The sequence below is a fragment of the Leptosomus discolor genome, chromosome 2 (genome assembly GCF_034619465.1).
Source record: "Leptosomus discolor isolate bLepDis1 chromosome 2, bLepDis1.hap2, whole genome shotgun sequence".
NCBI classification, from domain to species: domain Eukaryota; kingdom Metazoa; phylum Chordata; class Aves; order Leptosomiformes; family Leptosomidae; genus Leptosomus; species Leptosomus discolor.
The window spans coordinates 106727973-106750818 of record NC_141392.1 but is presented as its reverse complement, the minus strand read 5'-3'; the positions used below and the strand labels follow the sequence as shown (position 1 = coordinate 106750818).

General features: G+C 35.5%; 1 protein-coding gene across 1 annotated transcript in view; it reads left to right on the top strand.

The window, feature by feature from the left end:
- PXDN (peroxidasin) overlaps window positions 1–20365 on the top strand; it is a 90004-nt gene extending 69639 nt beyond the window's left edge. The window contains exons 17-23 of the mRNA XM_086461541.1: window positions 495–1998; window positions 2839–2973; window positions 5929–6137; window positions 14331–14451; window positions 18050–18182; window positions 19476–19589; window positions 20243–20365. Coding sequence (XP_086317667.1) covers window positions 495–1998; window positions 2839–2973; window positions 5929–6137; window positions 14331–14451; window positions 18050–18182; window positions 19476–19589; window positions 20243–20365 — 2339 coding nt within the window. The remainder of the gene's footprint in view (window positions 1–494; window positions 1999–2838; window positions 2974–5928; window positions 6138–14330; window positions 14452–18049; window positions 18183–19475; window positions 19590–20242) is intronic.
- The last annotated feature ends 2481 nt before the right edge of the window (window positions 20366–22846 follow it).

The following is a 22846-nucleotide window of genomic DNA, read 5'->3' as shown; positions in this document are numbered from 1 at the left end:
TGAATTTTTTTTCTTAAAATTCTGTAACTTTCACTGTAATAAAGCAAAACAAAATCGTAATGTTCAGTGAATTATCAGTTCTCAAAAGAGAAAGTCTTGAAATTCATGTAGATGTTACTGAGAGTTTTTAAAATGCTTTTACTAACATGGAGAAAATTTTCCATTTGTCTCGATATGAGGCTTTTATTTCTGAAAATACCTCTGCTTAATTAAGTGACCAAATAAGTAATGAGCTCCTATTGTGAACATTTTGTAAAAGTACTTGAGTTGGCATTTTACAAAGTTCCCTTCTGACCTAGTTGTGGTTGTTGCTCAAATGATCTAATGCTCTAATACACATATATGCTTATTATTGTTCATTTCGAACAATAGGAATATTTAATCTGGTGGAAAATGCAATATAATAAAATAACATTTCAAATAAATTTGTGATCTTTGGGGACCGTGAGTCTGTGAAGTCTTTGATTTTGTCTCTGTCTCTCTTCTGGTTTCAGGTTATCACTATAATGACCTTGTATCCCCACAGTACTTGAATCTGATAGCTAATCTCTCAGGCTGTACAGCCCATCGACGAGTGAACAACTGCTCAGATATGTGCTTCCACCAGAAGTACAGGACACATGATGGAACATGCAACAACCTTCAGCATCCCATGTGGGGCGCTTCTCTGACAGCCTTTGAACGTCTGTTAAAGTCAGTCTATGAAAACGGATTTAATTTGCCTCGGGGAATTGAACCCAAAAGGCTCTCTAATGGCTACCCACTCCCAATGCCTCGCTTGGTTTCAACTACTCTGATTGGAACAGAAACGATAACTCCTGATGACCAGTACACTCACATGCTCATGCAGTGGGGTCAGTTTCTTGACCACGACCTTGACCTCACCGTGGCTGCCCTAAGTGAGGCCAGGTTTTCAGATGGTCAGCATTGCAGTTCAGTTTGTACAAACGATCCTCCATGCTTTTCAATCATGATACCACCAAACGATCCCAGAGTTCGAAATGGTGCACGCTGCATGTTTTTTGTACGCTCCAGTCCAGTTTGTGGAAGTGGCATGACATCTCTCCTGATGAATTCTGTGTACCCAAGAGAACAGATCAACCAGCTGACTTCATACATCGATGCGTCCAATGTGTATGGCAGTTCAGACCATGAAGCATTAGAAATCAGAGACTTGGCGAGTCAAAGGGGTCTTCTAAGACAGGGCATTGTACAGAGATCTGGCAAACCCCTTCTTCCGTTCGCTACTGGCCCACCAACAGAATGTATGAGAGATGAAAATGAGAGCCCAATTCCCTGCTTTTTAGCTGGTGATCAGCGTTCTAACGAACAGCTGGGTCTTACCAGCATCCACACGTTGTGGTTTAGAGAACACAACAGAATTGCCACAGAGCTACTGAAACTCAATCCACACTGGGATGGTGACACAATATATCACGAAACACGCAAAATTGTTGGTGCAGAAATGCAACACATAACATTTAGCCACTGGCTACCTAAGATCTTTGGAGAGGTAGGCATGAAGATGCTTGGCGAATATAAGGGTTATGATCCCAGTGTTAATTCTGGCATAACTAATGAGTTTGCAACTGCCGCTTTTAGGTTTGGTCACACACTCATTAATCCTTTTCTGTATCGACTGGATGAAAACTTTGAACCTATTCCACAAGGCCATCTACCTCTTCATAAGGCATTCTTCTCTCCATTTCGGATTGTAAATGAAGGAGGCATTGATCCACTTCTAAGGGGATTGTTTGGTGTTGCTGGTAAGATGCGTGTCCCATCACAATTACTCAATACAGAATTAACAGAAAGACTCTTCTCCATGGCACGTACTGTGGCTTTAGATCTGGCAGCTATGAATATTCAGAGAGGCAGAGATCATGGAATTCCTCCCTACCATGATTTTAGAGTTTACTGTAATCTTTCTTCAGCTCAGACTTTTGAAGATCTGAAAAATGAAATTAAGAATCCTGAAATCAGGGAGAAACTTAGCAGGTGAGCCTGAGGTGAAGAAAACAATCAATTATCTAAATGTGCATGCAAAATTAGTAACTGTCTTACCTAGAAGAAAATATTTGTAAGAAAGGGGTAAAGGGATTTTTTAAGAAACTTCTATCTGTACCAGTTGAAAAGTTGCCACATGCAGATAGTTTCTCCACTTCTACATCTCTCTAAATAATAAATTAATATATACTGTATCTGTTAATGAAATTATTAATTTGAAATGTGTGGTTTTATAAATGTTGTTAAATACAAATGTTATTTCAATGTAAGGTCATATTTAATGCCAGTGTCATGCAAGTATTTACATGTTCAGTTCCATCCATTCCATACACTAAAACAAATAGAAATATCGTTCACTGTATTTTCACATGGACATCCTTCACCACCAGTAATCTGTTCTTCTTTAGGGCTTCAGTGTTTGAAAATAAGTCTTTGGCTACCTGCCACCCCTAGCTTATCTACACAAACTCAAAGACAGAGAATTAGTCTCAGCTACAGTAAAAGAAAGTGTACAGAGGGGCAGGTAAGAGAAGCTATTAAAAAAGAAACGGTTCCAAGAAATCAGAAGAAAGCTACTAGGAGAAAGGAAATTGTGGGGTAGACTTGCAGACCTCCATATGGTCTGTTGTTATTCACATATACAACTTACACAACCTACATTGCAGGATTTCTTGCATATACACCCACAGATTGTTAACAAACGATGTAGCACTATCACTGTCATTTTTACTGTGAATTGTTCATATCTCTTGCCCTTAGATTTGCCACATACTGGTTATTTTGTAAATGTAAAATATTTGATACTAAATATTTGCGTTTTTCTATTTATAGGTTATATGGTTCCCCACTGAACATAGACCTATTTCCTGCTCTAATGGTAGAAGACTTAGTTCCAGGGAGCCGACTGGGGCCAACTTTGATGTGTCTGTTAAGCACACAGTTTAGGCGTATTCGGGATGGAGACAGGTAAATTAAAATATCATAGAAACCAAAATAAAATTTTAATTGGTGTTGCTTAATAATAGTTGCAATGTCTTGTTTCCAAATCAAACTGCATTTTATTTTCATTTATGATTTTTATATATAATTGAAAAGATGAGGAATAGAGGTTTAAAATATTGTTAGAAGCTATGATTAAATTATGTTTTAAATCTGTTACTTTTTATGGTGAATATGTCATGCTGACCTCCAAAAAGCACCACAGCCAACGCATGCCAAGATTCCTTTTACCAGTTATTCAATCACTTACCTTTCTGAAGAACGGATGTTACTCATCCCCTTTCATTGTTATTTAATTATTTTATTGGCAAAGGAATTGTGGTGGTTGAGACACTTTCACCATCTCCATTACTTAAGCATATGTTGGAAAAGTATCACTCTGTGTATGTAACCCCTATACAGCTTTCAATACAAGCAGTCTGTGCACCAAAAGAGTATTAAAAGCAGACAGGTTATCCCAAAGAACACAATGTGATAATTGTTCTTAAATTACTTTACCTGCATATTATGAACAATTTCTCATTTTCAGTTTTTACAGTACCTAAGATAAGAAAATAGAAGTTGCTATTGTTACAGAAGCCAGATCTCCTTTGCATGCTTTCAGCATACTCATTTGGAACCTGAAAATCAACATTTCCCCCATTTTAACATAATTTGTGACCTAGAATCCTGTTTTTTTCATGGCATGAGAGTAGAAAGGCTTATGCTGATCAGTGGCCATCCTAGTGAAAGGGAAAAACAGAGGAAGTATTAGGAAATGGGATTTGATTAATTTTATCTAATGTTATTTGTAAAAATATGTAAGTATATATTAATGTAAGTTATAGAATTGCTACTTAAGATAGTATAAAGGCTTTTTTATTTCTATAGTCAATAACACAAGCCTTTTTGTGTGCTTCTTTTATAAACAAGTTTCTTACATAAAATCTGTTTAAAAATTGAGCTATGAACCATAAAACTCTCATGCCTGGAGGCAGAGGGAGCAAAAGGAGAAATACATGTAGTATGAGCTCAAGATTGCTGGTGACAAGTATCTATTTTGTCACAATAGGGTGACGATACTGCTTTTTTGTGTGTGTCTGCATTTTTCCAGCAAAACCTTTTTTTTCTTTTTTTTTTTTTTTCCTGAAACAATATTTAAAAACTATAGGAAAACATTGAATATTTAGGAAATGGGATTCTGCTGTCCAAAGAATACAAATATTTTGAAGGAACATGTCAGCAAATACTAAAATATTGTTAGTCATAGTGAAAGCGATTCTCACTTCTTTGAAAAGCCTTTACAATGGGCAGAGGATCAAAGCTGACAGCACCATGCAAAACAAATGTGCCTGTGCAGGGAAAAGGAGTGATGTTTGAAGGGAGCATAACTTCATGTCAAGAAGGAATTTTCACAAACTGTTTTTCTGATCCCAGTACTTGGAAATTCATTGGCCACTGTCCAGTGCCTTATGAAAATGGTACAATAAGTAGGTAAAATGAAATTTGTTGACCATTCTTCTAAGTATGGTATAAAAATGTTACTGATTTTTCATAAAGTTTAAAAAACATCCTACTTACTTTTAGTTGAAATAGGTAGAAAAAATTATCAAAATAGAATTATAGCTTTACAGTTTTGTAAGATGTAAATGATACCACAGTGAGTAATTCTTCTATGTGAGAATAGTGTAAAATGTTTTCAGATCCTGGACAGTAACCTTTTCTTTTTCAAGGGCTGACTTGCTTTTCATACTAATGTACTATTTATATTTTCTATTGATAATAGGCTTTTCACCCTTTATGTATGGAAAATATATTATTTGAAACCACAGTATTTCCTCCTTGAATATAATGAGTACTGTGTCCAGTTTGAGTACTGTGTCTACTTTTGGGTGCCACAGTATAAGAAAGACATTGAGGTGCTGGAGCGGGTCCAGAGAAGGGCAACGAAGCTGGTGAGGGGTTTGGAAAACAGGTCTTATGAGGAGCAACTGAGGGACTTGGGGTTGTTTAGCCTAGGAGGCTAAGAGGAGGCTGAGGGGAGACCTTATTGCTCTCTACAACTACCTAAAAGGAAGTTGTAGTGAGGCCGGTGTTGGTCTTTTCTCCCAAGTAACTAATGACAGGACAAGAGGTAATGGCCTCAGACTGCGCCAGGGGAGATTTAGATTGCATATTAGGAAAAATTTCGTTACTGAAAGAGTGGTTAGACATTGGAACAGGTGGCCAGGGAGGTGGTGGAGTCACCATCCCTGCAGGTGTTAAAAAGATGTGTAGATGTGGTGCTTAGGGACATGGTTTAGTGGTGGTCTTGGCAGTGCTAGGATAATGGTTGAACTTGATGATCTTAAAGGTCTTTTCCAACCAAAATGATTCTATGATTCTATAATGATTTACCTGAGCATATACTAGTAAGTCCCTGAATTAGTATCATCATTGAAATAATTTTGCAGAAAAAAAAATTCCTTAGTAAATTAAACAATCTCACTTGTCTTGATAATAAACTAGGTATAGATTAACCATTATTCTAATCTCAGCAATTCTATTAGAATTTTGTCATAGGAACAACAACATAGGAAGGTTGCCTGGAGAAGTAAGTCTATGGTAATTTAAGCCTCTACCTTAAAAGAACCCTAAACTTGGTAGTCTAGTGCCATTTTAGATGTCCAAAGGTATCCAAGACATTGAAATGGGACTAGAAGAGAAATCAAAGGATTTGTTTAAGACCGCCCTTTCAGAGTGTCAGCATGACACCAAGAAGGGCTGAAGTGACACCAAGTGCTTATGTTTTGGCATCTGGATCACTCCTCACATACAATGTAAGGTTGAGAACAGGATTTATGGAATAATTAATTTCATTCTGAATACAGTATTGCAGTAGCTCTGGAAAATGGAATGTTTTGATTTTTCACTAGCAAACTTGTTTTTTCTGTGAGATTACAGGTTATGGTATGAAAATCCGGGTGTGTTCACGCCTGCTCAGCTCACTCAGATCAAGCAGACATCTCTTGCCAGAGTTTTGTGTGACAATGGTGACAACATAACCAGAGTACAACATGATGTCTTTAAGGTGGCTGAATTCCCACATGGATATAGTAGCTGTGAAGATATTCCTAAACTGGACCTCAGGATGTGGCAAGATTGCTGTGAAGGTCTGTATACAAGTGGATTTGTGTGTATTAATGTGTACTTTGTTTAATGTCTGTTCATTTTACTTTAAGAAGATACTTGACTGTTGTTCAGTTTTTGTTAAGATGTTACAAACTGAAATCTGGAGCACAACCTTTGTTAGGTGAATGATCATTCCATATTTTATATTAAAATGACACATTCTAAACAGAGCATAGATCTGAGAATTGCATGGTGTAGATAACTGTTTTCCTGTTTTCTTCCTTTTGTGGATAAATTTTCTTGTTTGTTGAAATCTCCTTCAAAAGATAGGACAGAGGAGTGATTTGTCTCTCTTCAGAAATAAACTTTTTTTCTCCAAAAACATGGTTTACTTAGCTGCATGAGACACAGGACACTGAGAATCCCATGTTGCTTGGTAGCCTGTATGTTGGATTCTTTCTCACATACAGACTCTCTTTAGCCGTTATCACATCAGACTTCACTGCACCTGTAACATAGTTAGAAGATCCCTTCCCAAGAGAATCTTTCGGATCACACAAACTTGCAGAATGATTTGCAGTAGCATCGACAACAAAAATACTTCAGAGGACAACTCCATTTATTGAGATCTCCTTGATAGTGTGGTTACCATTTTCTTTTGATAAAATTCAAATGACATGCCCTGGCTGAAAAAGTATATTCAGGAATTTTGGGAATTTTTCTGTGGAACTCTGATTATCTAGAAATTGCTGTCAAACAAATTACTACCTGGAAAAAACTTGCTCTTATTAGAGAGGGTAATCAGTTGACAATTACTAGAATCTTATTGTTTACCTAGCAAGAACCTAGCTTTCAATACCAGTATCTTGTAGATTTGCTGATGCAAGGTATCCGGGTCTGAGTTCTTCATCTTTTCTGCTGCTGATTCTCTTGAGTTTTCTACTGCTGAGTAGGCTAGTCAATATTCTGTCAAAAGATATGCATGAATAAAGAACCAGTGGATTGTATTTCTGAGACAGGTCACACTCTTCCACTAGTGTCCATTTAAGTCTTTTGGTGAGATGTAATTTTCTCTGATGACAGCGAGTGAGTCCTTTGGTGATATAGCACAGAGTTTAAGGCAGTAGGTAAACAGTAAACTGATAGAGGATGTCCTTTCAACCTGGTATAGATACAGTAAATACTGAGGAAGAATTCTAACTAGTGTGACTTAACATGAGAACAAATTTAGATATCATGAAAAATGAAAAGAGTAGATAAAGATCTATTATTCAAAGATATTGCACAATTTAGCTTTAAAACTGCCTACTGTATTGTCTTGTCCAGTAAACAACTCTTTAAATAATAAATCACTGTCTAAGAAAATTCTTCCTTGGAAGACTTGGTTCAAAATGTTAGTTCTTTCTGTGAAACTAGGAGAAATAAATACTTTACATTTAAATGAAATCCTGTACAATCCTCCCAGATAGCATTTCATTCAGGTCTTACTCTAATTTTTATCAGGTCTTACTCTGATTTTTATCAGTTGAGGGTTTTTTTAGCTTATTCAATTTTTTTTAAATATTACTTACCAAGTTTGCTATTCCCAAATAGATGATAATAGCTTATAAAACTCTAGCTATGGTTGACACATAGTAATTTTAACGCAAAGTCTTCCTGAATCTCTTCAAAATAACCCTAACGTATGCCAGAAGCACTGAGAGAAAATCAGTTATCACTCTTCAAATGCTTTACCATAAGCAAATAAATCATGGTCTTCCAGTTCAGGATAAGTTCACTTTGCCATGGTTCATGAATCTTGACAGACAGTTTCACAAATACATTAATTATATCAATTTGGAAAAACTGCAAAGCTCTTCTGAGAAATTATGTGTTGATTCTCTAAATGTTGTGTTATCACTGAGCCTTCTAGAGGAGATGTTATCTTTGGAATGTCTTTAGAGTATTCAGCCAGTCAACAGCCTAGCTCGTATCTTCATTCAAGAATGTTACTACCACAGAGTACTACTGGATGCAGTACAGTTAGACAACTGCCAAGCAAAAGAAAGGGTAAATAACTAATGTTCTTTAAAAAATTGCCTATTTATATCCCCTTCTTCTGAACTCTTTTGAAGTCTGTTGTAGAGGTTAATGAAGAAAAAATGAAGTATGCATGGCTTGAACTGCTTTCTTGCATGGATGAATGGGTGTCACGTTTTCTGTGGGAATCCAGGCTTAAGCAATTCATTTAAAAAAAAATCATTCTGTGGCACTAGGGATTCACCACTATGAGATGGGGAGCATACACAGCATGCATTCAGGAACAGCATTTAAGTTAAATACATTCTGGGTTTCTTTGAATTTATTATTGTTTAATATTTAAAACAAAAAAATAAATCATTCTCCAAATTTAAAATATTTGTGATTATTTTATAATTAAAATTATCCTAAGTTAAAGCTTAAAATACAGAATACTCTTCATTGCACTTTATGTATGTTTAATAAGTGACCCATATGTTCAGCTGTTTCAGCTTCGTTAAAAAGCACATCTGTTTTTGTTATCCTTCCTGTTTTGTTCAGGTCAAAATACTTTTCCATATGAAGAATAGAAAAAACTTCTTAGTTACAAAAAGCAACTTCTTAGATTTCTTGAGTGAAGCTAGTATTTATTTCTTATGAAGCAGAGTATTATTCCTTCTTATAATAAGAATACCAGATTACCTTTAGATTTTAGGTAACAAATCATACAACAGAATTACTAGTTTCTGGTGAGAAAAAGAAAGCATTCCATTGAGGTACACAGGTTTTAATTCTGATTTCCTTCAGTTTCTGCCTTTCCTTTTCTTCTCAGAGATGGTGAGAAATTACTGCAGATTTACTGCAGCTCTTTATTTGAGCAAAGGACATCCAAGCTTCTAATTTTCCAAAGAACAAGGTCATTTTTGCTGGCTCTCTAGTGCAAAAAAAAAAGACTTCTTTTTTTTTTTTTAAAGTACTCAGTCAGTATATGCTTCCATGATTACTGACTTTGTATCTCAGTTCTGAACCCAAAACACAGCCATTACAAACCTTTCTTCCCTCAAGTACAAGCATACTGTTATGGTTGTGCCAAATAATTTTGTGAGCTGAATTAAGTTAAAAAAAAAAAGACTAGAAATTAGGTGCAAAGACATCTGGGCTCAAATGGAAACATGGTTTTACTCCAAATATGTAAATTTGAAATGTTTTCCATTGTGAGTCTTTAAAGTTTCACACTTCTTTTTTAATTGAAATAAAAAATTTCTTTAGCTTTTTTTTAATGTTAAACAATGACCCAGGAGGAAGTGACTCAGTCAAGTCATCCTCATAAGCGTAAATTGATTTAGGAAGGCGATATTTCTTAACTGATTCTCAGTTAGCAACCAATGTATCTCCTGTATCACATATTGTTCTTTTTTGTTTAATTCAGGAAAACAGCCTTATACAAATTATGATTAAACATGTTTAAATCCCGCTGAATTTCATTAGAAGATTTAAGATGCATTCTTAGTCGGAATGCATTTATACATGGTCTTCCAGTATGATAGACCTATATTTATGAACTCCTGCATTTTAAGACCAGACGAACAATTATGCCATCTGTTGCTTCTGTGCTGACCACATTAATCTCTTTGATTTAAGCATTGCTCCAAAAGCCATCAACTATTTGTTTTAATGATTGTGCTTTATTCCAAGTTAAAAATCGTCTGGCTTTTACTTCTAGCATTGTATCTTATTATGCACTTCTTATTATGGCCTTTCATCTTCAATGAAAATACTAAGCAACAGTGGACTATGCACTAAATACTGTGGAAGACTAACATTTTAAAATGTTAACAGCAGTCTCAGTGTGAGATTGCAAGATCTTTTATGACAATGGAAATTGTTTACCAAGTGCTCTTCAAAATACCAAAATGATGCAATTTATGCCTGAACATGTTTTCTCTTTACATGGATCTCATGGTTTGCTTCTGTCATGTCACTTATTTTTGCTTTCTACATTTAAATTTGTATTTAAAGACAGTGTCTGTTAGTGTAATAAAAATCCAGACTATGCCAGCCTACTAAAATAAAGTTCCATGGTTTGTAATTTTAAGGATTTCATCCTTTTTCTTTGAATAAAAGTATGTTTAATATAGCCCAGCATTTCTCTATGAATGAAAATTTTATTGAGAGAATCAGTATTTTTATTTAAATTTCAACCAAACCAAGAATATTTTGTCTTTTTCAGGTATCCATGATAAGTAAAATACAATTCTGATTCATAAACTTAAAATAAGGAGACTTGTCTATGACATTGCTTTGTCTTTGCTACCGAGCTCTCATGCCAGTAGCTGCTATCCCTAGGGAAAAGTAGCAGGGAAGCTGTTACTTACAGCTGAACAGGCTGTCATTCACTGTATTTAAACCCAGACTCCTGGATGAGTCCCCAGATCTAAGATCCCAGCCTGTTGACATCCCACTGCAGGCAGTAAAGGAAGAGATGCCTCTAGAGGACAATTCAGGCTGCAGTCTCTCCTGTGTCGATGTCTATTGACTGTAAAGGAAACATGGATAGGAAAGCATCCTAATGGAGATGTGTCCGTGATTTCTGCAAAACTAGGCAGTTGGAGGATTTCCTTCTTCCCTGTGGGCTGTTACTGCCTTTCTAAGACACTGATACTTTCACAGTCTAATAAGCAGTTCAGTTCTTAGTCTCCTTACTTTTCAAATTTCCAAATTGCCATGGATTTACAGTCTATCTGAAATTATTTTTTCTCACTCATTGATCTTTGATATTTGTGTTCCAAAGGATGCATGTTTTTGATCTGCAAAACTTTTTAACTAGTCCTATTCAGATCATGAAGGCATGATATATTTTTTTTAATATCTTTAGGCTATCATTAGCCATATATCAACAATTTGTATAGTCATGTTCTGTAAATTATCTGGATATTTGCTTTTCCAACAATGTCTGAGCCTTCTAGTTTGGGTAGCATCAGTCTGCGAGCTTCGAGGTCAACTACAAAGGGCAACTTTATTATTAGAATTCCACAGTGTATCAGCTGGGAGATGACAGTCTGTGTTGTCACTTTATCTTCTACCATCTATATCATTTTTTTTGTCCAGATGTTGAAATAATGTTTATGCAAAATGAATCTGTTCCATTCTGAGCAGATTACTGTTGGATTTTAGGCCAATATATTACATTTTTTGCTGCTATTTAATTTATCATTTATTGGAAATTCTTATTCAACAGATGAAATGAAGATGTGCAGTGTAATGTGAAGGGATGTGGCCTTTTTAGCAATAACAAAACCAGCTATTTTGAGTTAGGGCTCCGTTCGGGGTGAAAAGTCTTCCTCCTATGTTGTGTAATTTTATGAAAACGTCTACTCAAAAAAATCTTTTGACATTTCAGACATTTTCAGTTTCTCCTGCCTTATACTGCTTCTACTGGTATAACTGTGAGTTTTTGGATACATACAAATTCTTACAGTAACAACTTAGTCACTACAATAAATCTCAGAGAATTGATGTACTATCAAGTAGAAGCAAAAGTTACATTATTTGTGCTTTTCTTCACATTCTTTTAGTCTCTCAAGTTGTTTTTGTTTTAATCTACTGTTACATTAATTCTCCTTGATCTAGATTTTGAGAGGTAATTCACTGAGAATTAAGAGTGCCAAATACTCCTAAATGTCAAGGCTTTTTCTATCCAGTATACGTTACAGGTGCATGTTTAAAACCTTGTGGGAAACAGGCAATTTTCTGAAGATAAGAACATGGCTTCCATATACAAATGGATTATCTTGACATTCGCAGTGTAACAATACCCAGCTTCTGGAAAAAAATGTCCATAGAGAGAATGAATTCAAAGGTTAATTTTAAACATTCAGCTTTTGCGCAGAAAGTGAATTGGACTGGGTATGGCTAATTTGGGGAAATTTTAGGTAGGCTGAAAAAAGCAGAATTTTACATTTATTTTTCTCATTTACTACTATTGCTAAAGAATTCCTCATTAAAAAAAAAAAAAAAAAAAAAAGAGCAAGATAATCTTCTTGGTTTAGGTTTTCTGAAAGCTAGAGCATTCTGTCCTGTACCTCTCAGCAGTGACAATCCTCTTCCCCGTACCTGAAACAGAAGCCAAGAACAAGAGTTGTTCATTTGGCAAGTTGACATATTTGATTCTTTAAAAACTACAGAAATGTCAGGTCTGTGTACTTGAAGCTGCCACTGAACATATGGTTCTCATATTTACCAGTCAAAATTGATAAAACTTTCACAGGATTTCAGACCTTTGTTTCTAAACACCGGCCTAGGAATAAAAAAACAATGGGCCATTGTGTTATTGTACCAAAAAAACCCCACAACCCACTATATTATGTGAGATGACCTTAACAGTTATTAAACAAAGAGGATAGTAGAAACCTTTCATAAATTGCTTCCAAAAGATACTAAAATTTCTGTGACACTCAGGAAAACTTAAATAACAGATTGCTTTAAGAAAAAAATTTCTCTGACCAAAAGTAGTTCTTTCTCCAGTGGCCCTTCAGAGCGTGACCCTTTTTCCCACCATACTAAATTTAGAAGCGTCTAAGGGTGATCAAAAATGCCTTCATGCCAAGCATTGTATGGACACAGCGATCTGTTCCCATCTGAAAGAGCTTCGTTTCTGAGTAGGCAGCAAGAAGACTGTGTGAGAAACAGCAGAACACACAAGAAGAATGAGCAATATGTTGGCAGTAAATATCATCTAGTTCTTTGGTGGTACTGTTATTATAGAAGGAAGGTAATAAATTTAGTCAAGAATGGGACAAGCTTCAAGGAAAGAAAAGGGAAGGAGAACTGTGGATGAATTGTGTTCAAGAATGATGTGTAGGTATTGTTTTTGAATTGAAAATCAACCGGTACTTTTTTTTTGGTCAGTCTCTCTTTTTTTTTTTTTTTTTTCCCCCTATCTTAATTGATATTCATCCATGGACAAACTAATTTTTTCCTAAAACGGAAATAGTAATAGCCTAACTTAAGTAAAATTGCAATACATTAGAAGTGGTCCAATATACTTATATTTGTATAATCACAGAACAACGTTACATTTGTTCCTCCAGTTGCTCCATTCAACAGTGTTTTGAGGCTCTTTTACTGACTTGAAATTTGTGCAATAATTTGTGTTAATACTTAGATATTCAATCTAGCTACTGCTAAATTCCAGAAAAAATACTGACTGAATTTGTTCTGATGCAAGTTAAGAAAAACATTAGGGAAAATTACTTCTCCCTCTTCAGTTGCTTCATGGCTCCTTCTGCTAATACCAGACTTAGTTGGGATATGTCCATGGGATTCTGTATTTCGGCTTTCCCTTCTGTTTTCTTAGCAAACTCTATTTCTAAGAGTTGAACATGCTGTTGGTTCCTTCTGCAGCTTGGCCCATTAAAACTTTTTGTTTTAAAGCTTCTGTGAACAGCGATGAGAAAACTTCTATTTTCTTATTATCTCCTCTCCAAAGTGCTGTTCTGGTCTTGTTTTGTTTTACTTTTCTTTTTCAAATGGGACTCCTTCCAAATACTCACTGTGTTTGGAAGGCTACATGAAGTGAACTGAAGGAAAGACATATTTCATTCTGTGAAAATGCCCTCTTGGGATCTTAGGAGAAGATTTCTGTCATGATTATTCTCAGGCTTGAGGTTTTCACTCTGCAGTGGAAAGTGTCTTAGAGTCTAAGTGACTGGTGATATCTTCAAATCCCTCAAATTTGAAAATGGGGCTGGTCAACCAGTAAAGTGTGTCTGCAAGTGTTCTCCAGGATTTAATTAAGTATTATCTTTCAGATGCCAAAAATAACAAATAATAATGCCTGGAATAGATGAGGAAGCAGCAGGCTGGTTTTTTCTGTCATTGTTTTCCTCCATATGTAACTAACCCATTCCAAAAGCAGAAAATATTTAAAAGCCAAGAGAGTGGATATTTCAGAAGTGAAAAGAATAGTTAAAGTAGCACTGATGTACTTGTGAATATAATTTTTATTCCTTTGTTTCATACCAAGAAGCTGGTCTGTGAATAATCAAATTCTCTGCATCCAGCTGGCTTAAATGTTGTATCACTGAGACACACTCAGCTGCCATCAAAGTAATTCCACAGGGATCTGACTGAATGTATGAATTGCCTTTGCCAATTCAGAAGGCTGTAAAACCATGTTAATATAACTGCTGAATTACACTGTAGTTTATAATGCGTAATTTCTTGTCTAATTTCAGACTGTAGAACTAGAGGACAGTTTAATGCATTTTCATATCACTTTCGGGGAAGACGTTCTCTAGATTACAGCTTTCAGGAGGACAAGCCCTTGAAGAAAATCAAAATATCCAAAACAGTAAGGTGAGATTTTTTTTTTTTCAAAGTAGTATGAAAAAACAACTTGTTTTCAAAATGCAATGAAATGGAATGATTTTTTTTTGTAAGTGCGTACCACGTTTTTCCAGTGTCTGCTTTCTCAAGTTTATGATCGATGTATTTCATTCTGACACCTGCATATCTGCTATCAGTAAACCACTTTTTTTCAAGCTCGAACTTGTGTAAGATCCTTTGTGAGTGACACAGTATAGGGCTTTTATTCTTACTGTGTTTTTCGTGAAAAAACTCAGTGATGGAGTGTAGTTTGGGGGATTTGGAATCCCACATTCCTACTGTGTCTACAGTAACCAAACTAAATTATTTCCTTTCCTCCTTGGAGATGATAGGTCCTGCTGTAGAAATAGGAGGAAACCAAGTGTTGATAACACTCATAAAAATTTATGATGATGGTAGGGATTGCTTCTGGTACCAAAATACTCAGAGCAATAATGAAGAAAAATAGTGCTACAGACAATGTTGTTTATGACTCCTTAATCCTCAAAGTACTCTAGCAAGGAAGTAAATCACAGTGTTGGTCACAAATGATCAACTGCACAGTGTCCTTGCAATATCCAAGGAATCAAATCTCATCTATGAATTCGTGAAATGAAATGAGTTCTGCTCAGAGCAAACATTTCTTTTGCAAATGCTTCATGTTTAGAGAATTTGAGACTCTCTTAAATTATAACTCTTTCCATATAGCATGTGTTCTCTTAGCAAATAAAATTATCTACTTGTCTGAGATGACCAGGCAGTCTACCAACTTTGGCAAGGAAAACAGCTAGACAGATATGTAGATAGGTAAATTTATTTTGGCAGTTTCAAATACTCATGTGGATATTAGAGCACTGAAGAAACACCACCATTGTATTTCACTTAATTGATAGGGAGCTGTCCTGAAGCCACAGAGCTTTTAGGTGTTCAGGTTTTTAGACAAGAGAAGGCAGCAGCTACGTCTAAGCTTACTTAGAAACAATAGAAAAAGAAAGGCTCCTTTGAAGTAATCCTTGAAGAAGGATGTTTTGTCTGTCTTTGCAAGTGAACTGTTAGAAGTTTTTTAATTTGCAAAACAGCAATTCACTTTTAAAAGATGCTAGTCCCATAATTCTAAAACTATAAAAAGGTTAATCACAAATGAAAGCAAGATAAAATGAACACTTGTATCTGAGAAGCAGCTTGTTTTCATTAAATTTCAGAAATGAAACTCAAAAATCTACAACAGTCCAATTACTAATTAGGACTACAAAATAGTAAATTTACAATACTTTATTTATAGCATAAATAAAGCTAAGCAGCCTCAGGCTTTTAACATTCGTATCAGTTCTTATGCTCATTATTGTATTTAAATTACATTTGTGGTGAGAACATCTTTCTCTCCTTTTTTTCCTTCTCATTTTCAATAACTTGAGCAGGTGGGGAATATTAAACTTTTTGTTATACAATAGCAGCTGGTTTACTTGAATTTTGGTGTGTTGTGTTGTTTAGAGTTCTTTTGTCTTTAATTTAGATGAAAAACTATGGGAAACTAAGTAGCCTGAACACCTGCCCATAAGTGCTGGTTTAATTTATGCAGGAAGATTATAAATCATAAGCCCTATTATATGAGAGAGAATTTCTTTGCCATTTCATTCTCTGGGTATCCCTTAGCTCTGGAGAAGACAAAATAGGAATGCTTGTATGGATTCAAGGATCTTAATGTAGTAAGTGACTTTATAATTAGTGTTATCCTTGCTTTTGAATACATGTTTTCTTAACTGGAGTCAAGTAACATATTAGTTATGGACAGTTTCTTTGATAACTGTTTCCCATCAACAGATTGAATTGATTAACACAATTTAGGGTTACACATCTGTTATCAGATATCAGCTAGAAAGTGCTATAGACAAAAGACTCTATATTCTGCGTGCGATAATCAGTATTGATTTCAAATGTTAGTTAATATGGGACACAGGAATATGTTCATATCTAAAAGTACTTCTCATTTATTTATGAAAACCAACTTTTTCCTTTTTGAAGTCCTATTTCTTTAAATACATGCTTTGCTAATGAGCATGGAGAGTGAAAACCTATGAATCTGAAGGCAAAATGTGAATTTTGTGTTTGGAAGTAAAACTTTTTAAGAATCTCTCACTTCTGTCTGCTTTCTTATTGGAGGCTCAGGAGGCTCAAAGAGGGAAGAGGGTTCCTTCTGTAAGGCCTTTGACATGTCCCCTCCAACATCCTTCTCCCTAGATTGGAGAGAGGTGGATTTGATGGGTGGAGTGTTCGGTGGATGGGGAATTGGTTGGGTGGTTGCATCCAGAGGGTAGTGGTCAACGGCTCCATGTCCAGATGGAGATTGATGACAAGTGGCATCCCTCAGGGTCTGTACTGGGACTGGTGCTGTTTAATATCTTATTCAATGACATAGATGGTGGGGTTGAGTGAATGCTCAGCATGTTTGCTGATGACACCAAGCTGAGTGGTGTGGTTGATACTCCTGAGGGATGGGATGCCATCCAGAGGGACCTGGGCAAGCTTGAGAAGTGGGCCCGTGTGAACCTCATGAAGTTCAACAAGGCCAAGTGCAAGGTTCTGCACCTGGGTTGGGGCAACCCCCAGCATCAATACAGGCTGGAGGATGAAGGAATGGAGAGCAGTGCTGCTGAGAGGGATTTGGGGGTACTGGTGGATGAAAAGCTGGACATGAGCCAGTAATGTGCACTCACAGCCCAGGAAGCCAACAGTATGCTGGGCTGCTTTAAAAGCAGCATGGCCAGTAGGTTGAGAGAGGTGATTCTCCTCCTCTACTCTGCTCTGGTGAGACCTCACCTGCAGTACTGCATTCAGCTCTGGGGTCCCCAGCACAGGAAAGACATGGATTTGTTGGAGCAGGTCCAGAGGAGGGCCACAAAAATGGTCAGAGGGCTGGAGCACCTCACCTATGAGGACAGGCTGAGAGATTTTGGGTTGCTCAGCCTGGACAAGAGAAAGCTCTGGGGAGACCTTATTGCAGCCTTCTAGTACTTCAAGGGGTCTATAAAAATGATAGAGGCAATCTTTTCAGAAGGACCTGTTGTGGTAGGACAAGGAGTAATGGTTTTAAACTAAAAGAAGGTAGATTTAGACTAGATAGAAGGAAGCAATTTTTTACAATGAGGATGGTGAAACACTGGAACAGGCTGCTCAGAGAGCTAGTAGACGCCAAATCCCTGGAAACGTTCCAGGTCAGGTTGGATGGGGCTCTGAGCAACCTGATCTAGCTAAAGATGTCCTTGCTCACTGATTTCCTGGTGAATTTAAGGTGATGCTTTACAGTGTCACTAATGACAGCTTTGTGTGTCCACCTACATGAAACACATACCTTTTTTTTTTTTTTTTGGTAGAAGAAATTCCCTGTTACTGGTGATATTAACTGTAATCCACAGCTCACCTGACCTGCGTCTGTCTTCAGCACCACTGAGTCTTGCGTACTGTTGTGGTTCATACGGTTCCTACATTTGTTGCTTGCTCTTCTTTTACAGTTTTACTAAGTATTCCAAAATATCTAGTGAAATAAAAATGAGTTAGATGAATATTCTGACTTGGCATTCATTCATTGCAGTTCTGTGAAGCAGAGTAAATATTTTCGTAATGCCACATCAGCATCTAAAGAAAATACAAACATGCCTGCAGTGAATGACTTCAAAGAATTTGTTTTGGAAATGCAAAAAACTATTTCAGGCCTCAGAAATCAGGTAAGGTGCTATAATGGACAGTTTCTAATTGTAGATTTAATTTATAATGTTTTCCTAACTTCACTCATCTTGTGTTTTTAATATTTAGACATCCACCTCAGCCAAAAAACAAATAGTATCTTAAACAAAACACAACACAGAACATGGTGTGTTATTATTCTTTATTTCTAAGTTCTTTTGAAATCATACTGAAATATTCTACAGTTAGGTCTTCTTGAATTTTGAATCTGAAGCCTTACATAAACATTGTATACTAAACATGGAATTAGTCTTTAAAAATTTGTCTGTAGAGTTAATAAAATCTTTTTGTTCCTATCTGAAATGTATAGAATCTATGTAAAACTATGATTAAGATGCAGACTTCAGAAGAAGTAATATGCCACACTACAGCTATAAACATAGTTAAGATCAAGATCACTCAGAGAAGACTTCTACAATGTGGCATAAATAAACTCTTTATTCAGAATAACTCTGCCATAGTGGAATTCAGTTTTAAAACTGTATACCATACAGGACAGACAAACCCAAAGTAGGCCAAAATATTTGCCTAGAATAATTACGTTCCTCCAGAGCAGCTTTTCCATGTGATTCATAGATATGAATAATTTATTTATTTGCATAGTAACTTGATTCCGTCTTTGATAGTATTATTTAATTGTTGTTGTACTCATCTTCAGTGCTCCCACTTTGACAGTGGAAACGCTACATTAAGTTAAGGCTTATTACATTTCAGTCAGTTCTGTCTTTTTTGGATGTAAAAAAGACTTAGGGATTGTTAAAAATTGTGCCTTCCTAATTACTGTTTCCAAGAATCACCCAATCATCAAGATAAACTGATCTTATAACCCATTTTTTTCATCATTAAGGAAAAAAAATGGAGATAGTCAAAAATCCAAGAAAACATTTTTGATTAAGATGGTGGGTTTTGGTTTGGGGTTTTTTTTGGTTTTTTGGTGGTTTTTTTTGTTTTTTGTTTTTTTTTACCTGGTTTTCATTCAGATATTTTTGAAAGTTTAGATTTTCTTCCCATATGTGTCACATGTAGTTTGCTTTTCTTTGTATGCACTAGGTGTATATTCCAATGGTATGAAAGATGTATCTTCTGTTAGTTTTCTTTTGAAAGGCTGTTTCTATAAGTATTACCTGTTCCCAATCTTATTATGAAAACGAAGTAGTGAGAAGAAAACCCAGACAAGTATTTATCATGGATTATGTAGCATAAGAGAAAAGACATAATACCTTGCAGAAATAAAAACCTCTCTTTGAGATAGTAACCTTTTTTAATGTTTCCAGATAAAAAAACTTGAATCACGCCTCAGTAAAACTGATTGCACTGATGAAAAGGGTAAATCATATTCCAGCAATGAAACCTGGAAAAGGGACCCTTGTACTGTGTGTGAATGCAAAGTAAGTATGTGGAAATCCACTTTTAGATAGAAATTATATTACGTTCTGCTTCTAAAACAGTAGTGCTGTTCTAAACCAGTTTTGTGCCTGCTAATTTCTGGGTCATATTTGCTAGTTGGTTTTTTATGGCTCTTCAGCTATTTGGTGCAAAAAAATTATATTGTTCGGATATCCCTGCCCTTGATGTTGGTTTTTAATCCAGCCTTTATGTACTTCTATTGTATTTCCATTTTCATTGATGTATAGTTGTACTGGCAAAATTAACTGCAAAGTGAGAGACTTCTTGAAAAAGTCTACTAAAATGCATGAAAATCAATAAAAGCTCATCTAACTTAATGCTAGATTTTAATTTTCTTTTATCACGGTGGAATTTTTGAAAAGGTAGTAAAGAAATATGTTAGTGCTTAGTATCCCAGAGTTTCATGCCTGAACATTAGATAAAATGGCATACTGCTCTATTAAACACAGTATAATAGAAAGAGTCTTCTCAATATAAGTTTATGCTGAAATAAACTATGTGGAGTTAATCACAGTAGCCAAGATCTTAGAAAGGATGAATGAGAACATGTTCTTCAATAATATAAAAAATGTATTTCTTGTTTGGAATATGTAGCTAAGTATGTTCTGGTTTTGTTACTTTTTTCCTGACACAGGTTGGTCAGATTACCTGTTTTGTAGAATCCTGCCCGCCAGCTGACTGCAAAGCACCTGTGAAGGTTAAAGGAGATTGCTGTCCAGTCTGCTTAAAACAAAATAGTAATAAAAAGAAGCCATAAGTCTGCTTTTTAAGAATTTAAGGTGCATACTCCTCAAATCATATCAATGCCTACTGATGGCAAAAGCAGGTAACTACAGTCTTAACAGCAAGAAATCAAGATTTACAATATTCTAATGGTGCTGTAACAGTATAACATAATGTATCATTTTATTTTCTGCCCATGAAGGTAATCACAATGCAAAAATTAACAAAAGGGAAATTAGCAAACAGGTCAAAGTTAATTGTGTGTTAAACTTCTCAGGTTAGACAGACTCAAACTGGTGCTACTTTAAAAGAACACTGTCAGGTAGTTTTAGACACCCAAAATGACTGGGCTTAAGACTTACTCTAAAATGAACACTTTGTTTCCTGTCTTTAATTAGCAACATTAAAAGTTTACTATCCCTTTTCAGTACCAATCTGACTTGATATTTAGCTCTTTGTTATTATTTAGTGAATGCAGGGAAAAGGAAAACACAAGGTCACTGTGCCCAAAGCAACGCCATAGAGGGCCAGTTTCTGCAAACACCTATGCATGGAAATTCTGTTGAATCACACTATCATTTCTGTATCTGGACCAAGGAAATAAAGAAAACTATGTGACACCTTTCAACATCCTTTCATTAATTCAAGAAGCCAAATTAATCAAAATTTTCAGACCGAAAAAGCTAGAATTTGTAAGGAAATATAAATAAATGTAATTGGAAGATACAAAAGAGCAACTGAATGTATATTATGGATGTAATTGACAGTGTTCCTCATTCTAGGAAAACTCACAACAGTAGCATTTGATCCTAAAATGAACATAATAATTTTTGTCAAAACATGTAATTGCTTGACAACTTTGTTTCATTTTTTTTAAATCATTGTAACGTGGCCATCCAGTCCAGTTTTAAAGCATGCTTCTTTTGATCTCAGATCAGCTCACGTATTTGTGTGGCCCTGTTTTGAAAATGTGAAAATATGTCACATGCCATTTTGTATACAAAGGTTCCTACTGATTCCTTGTGCATATTATCAATAGACGTATGTTCCTGATTATATTGTGGCACTGTTCGTTGAAAAAAAAGAACAATCAAAGTCAAGCATCATGATTAATTGTGGATTGACTACTTTTTCTGACAAGGTATTTGATTTTTTAAGGTTTTTTTGCGGTTTCACCTAATGCCTATATATTTTACCTCAATATTGTTATCATTCATGTTAAAAATCGTCTGCCAATGAAATTTATTTCCCATTTAATAAATGTTTAATGTTATGGAGTATATGTCTACACTAGCATTTCAAAGTTGTGTTCTTTTTAGAATACAAACTGCATATTTTTGACCAGGAATTATATATTATATTCAGTGAAGGACAACTATCTTACCTCATTTTACAGCTTTTTAATGGTTTTTTTCAGAATTGATTCTCTCCCGGAATACCTAATATGTTAGAATTAGTGGCTCTGTCCTTAAGTCCAAAGTCAGGACTAACTAGAACCAGAGCTCTTCTTTAGTTATGTAGTTCACTGACTTCTGAGTTCATTGTTCAAATTAGGGAACAGAGATTTCGGTATCAAAGAAATCTGCGCAAAACTAAACATTCTCATCTTAAACATTTCAGGTTATGCAAACAGACTGAATACTTAATTATTGCATGGTAGATTAAATACCTGTCTTATGACTAACCTAGCACAGCAATATGAGTTCCACTATAATATTTTGGCACATAATTTCTCTGATTACTAACATCAATAATTTCTAATTTGGTAAACTGATACCATGACACATGTTCAAACTTCGATGTATCTTTAAAGCTTATTACAGAAACTTGTTTCATACTATGGTAGCAGCAGTATGTACATGTGAGTGGTGTGTTAAAAGGTGTGTGGTAGATGTACACATGGAACTACAATTTATATTTTTAAGAGTATTTTAATTGATTTTATATACAATGTTTTGACTTATGTAATTTTCTATGTTAATACTTTTATAAATTGTGTGTGGCGAGCATGTTTGAGTATCATATGGTTCCTAGAGGTTGTCATTCCTGTATTTCTTTGATGCTCTGGTATTTTGTTGACTTTTTCTGAGAGTCCAAACCACATGTCTCGTCCTGTAATTCCAACCCAGATGGAACACCCATTGACCTATAGCAGGAATTCCTCAAAGAGGAAGGATTGCAGAGCTAAACCAAATGTAATTTAACTGTCTAAACAGTCAAATAAGGCAGTAATACATCCAGCTGGTTACTACTTGCATTCTTTTATTCCAATTTTATATTAAATAAACTTTCTCACAATTTACGCTTATAGGAGAAGAGAGTTTCCATTTATACATTATAAAATAGTACCTTATATCTGATTGTTCCTTTTCTCCAGCCTCCAGAGTAAAGTGGGAGGTTTTCTTCTTTATTCACTGTTTATTCATATGGTATATAAAGTGGGCTTAGAAGTTGGATATGCTTAAACAAGTGTAATGTTGAGTTATTTTCTGCCATCCATCTGATTATAAATCAT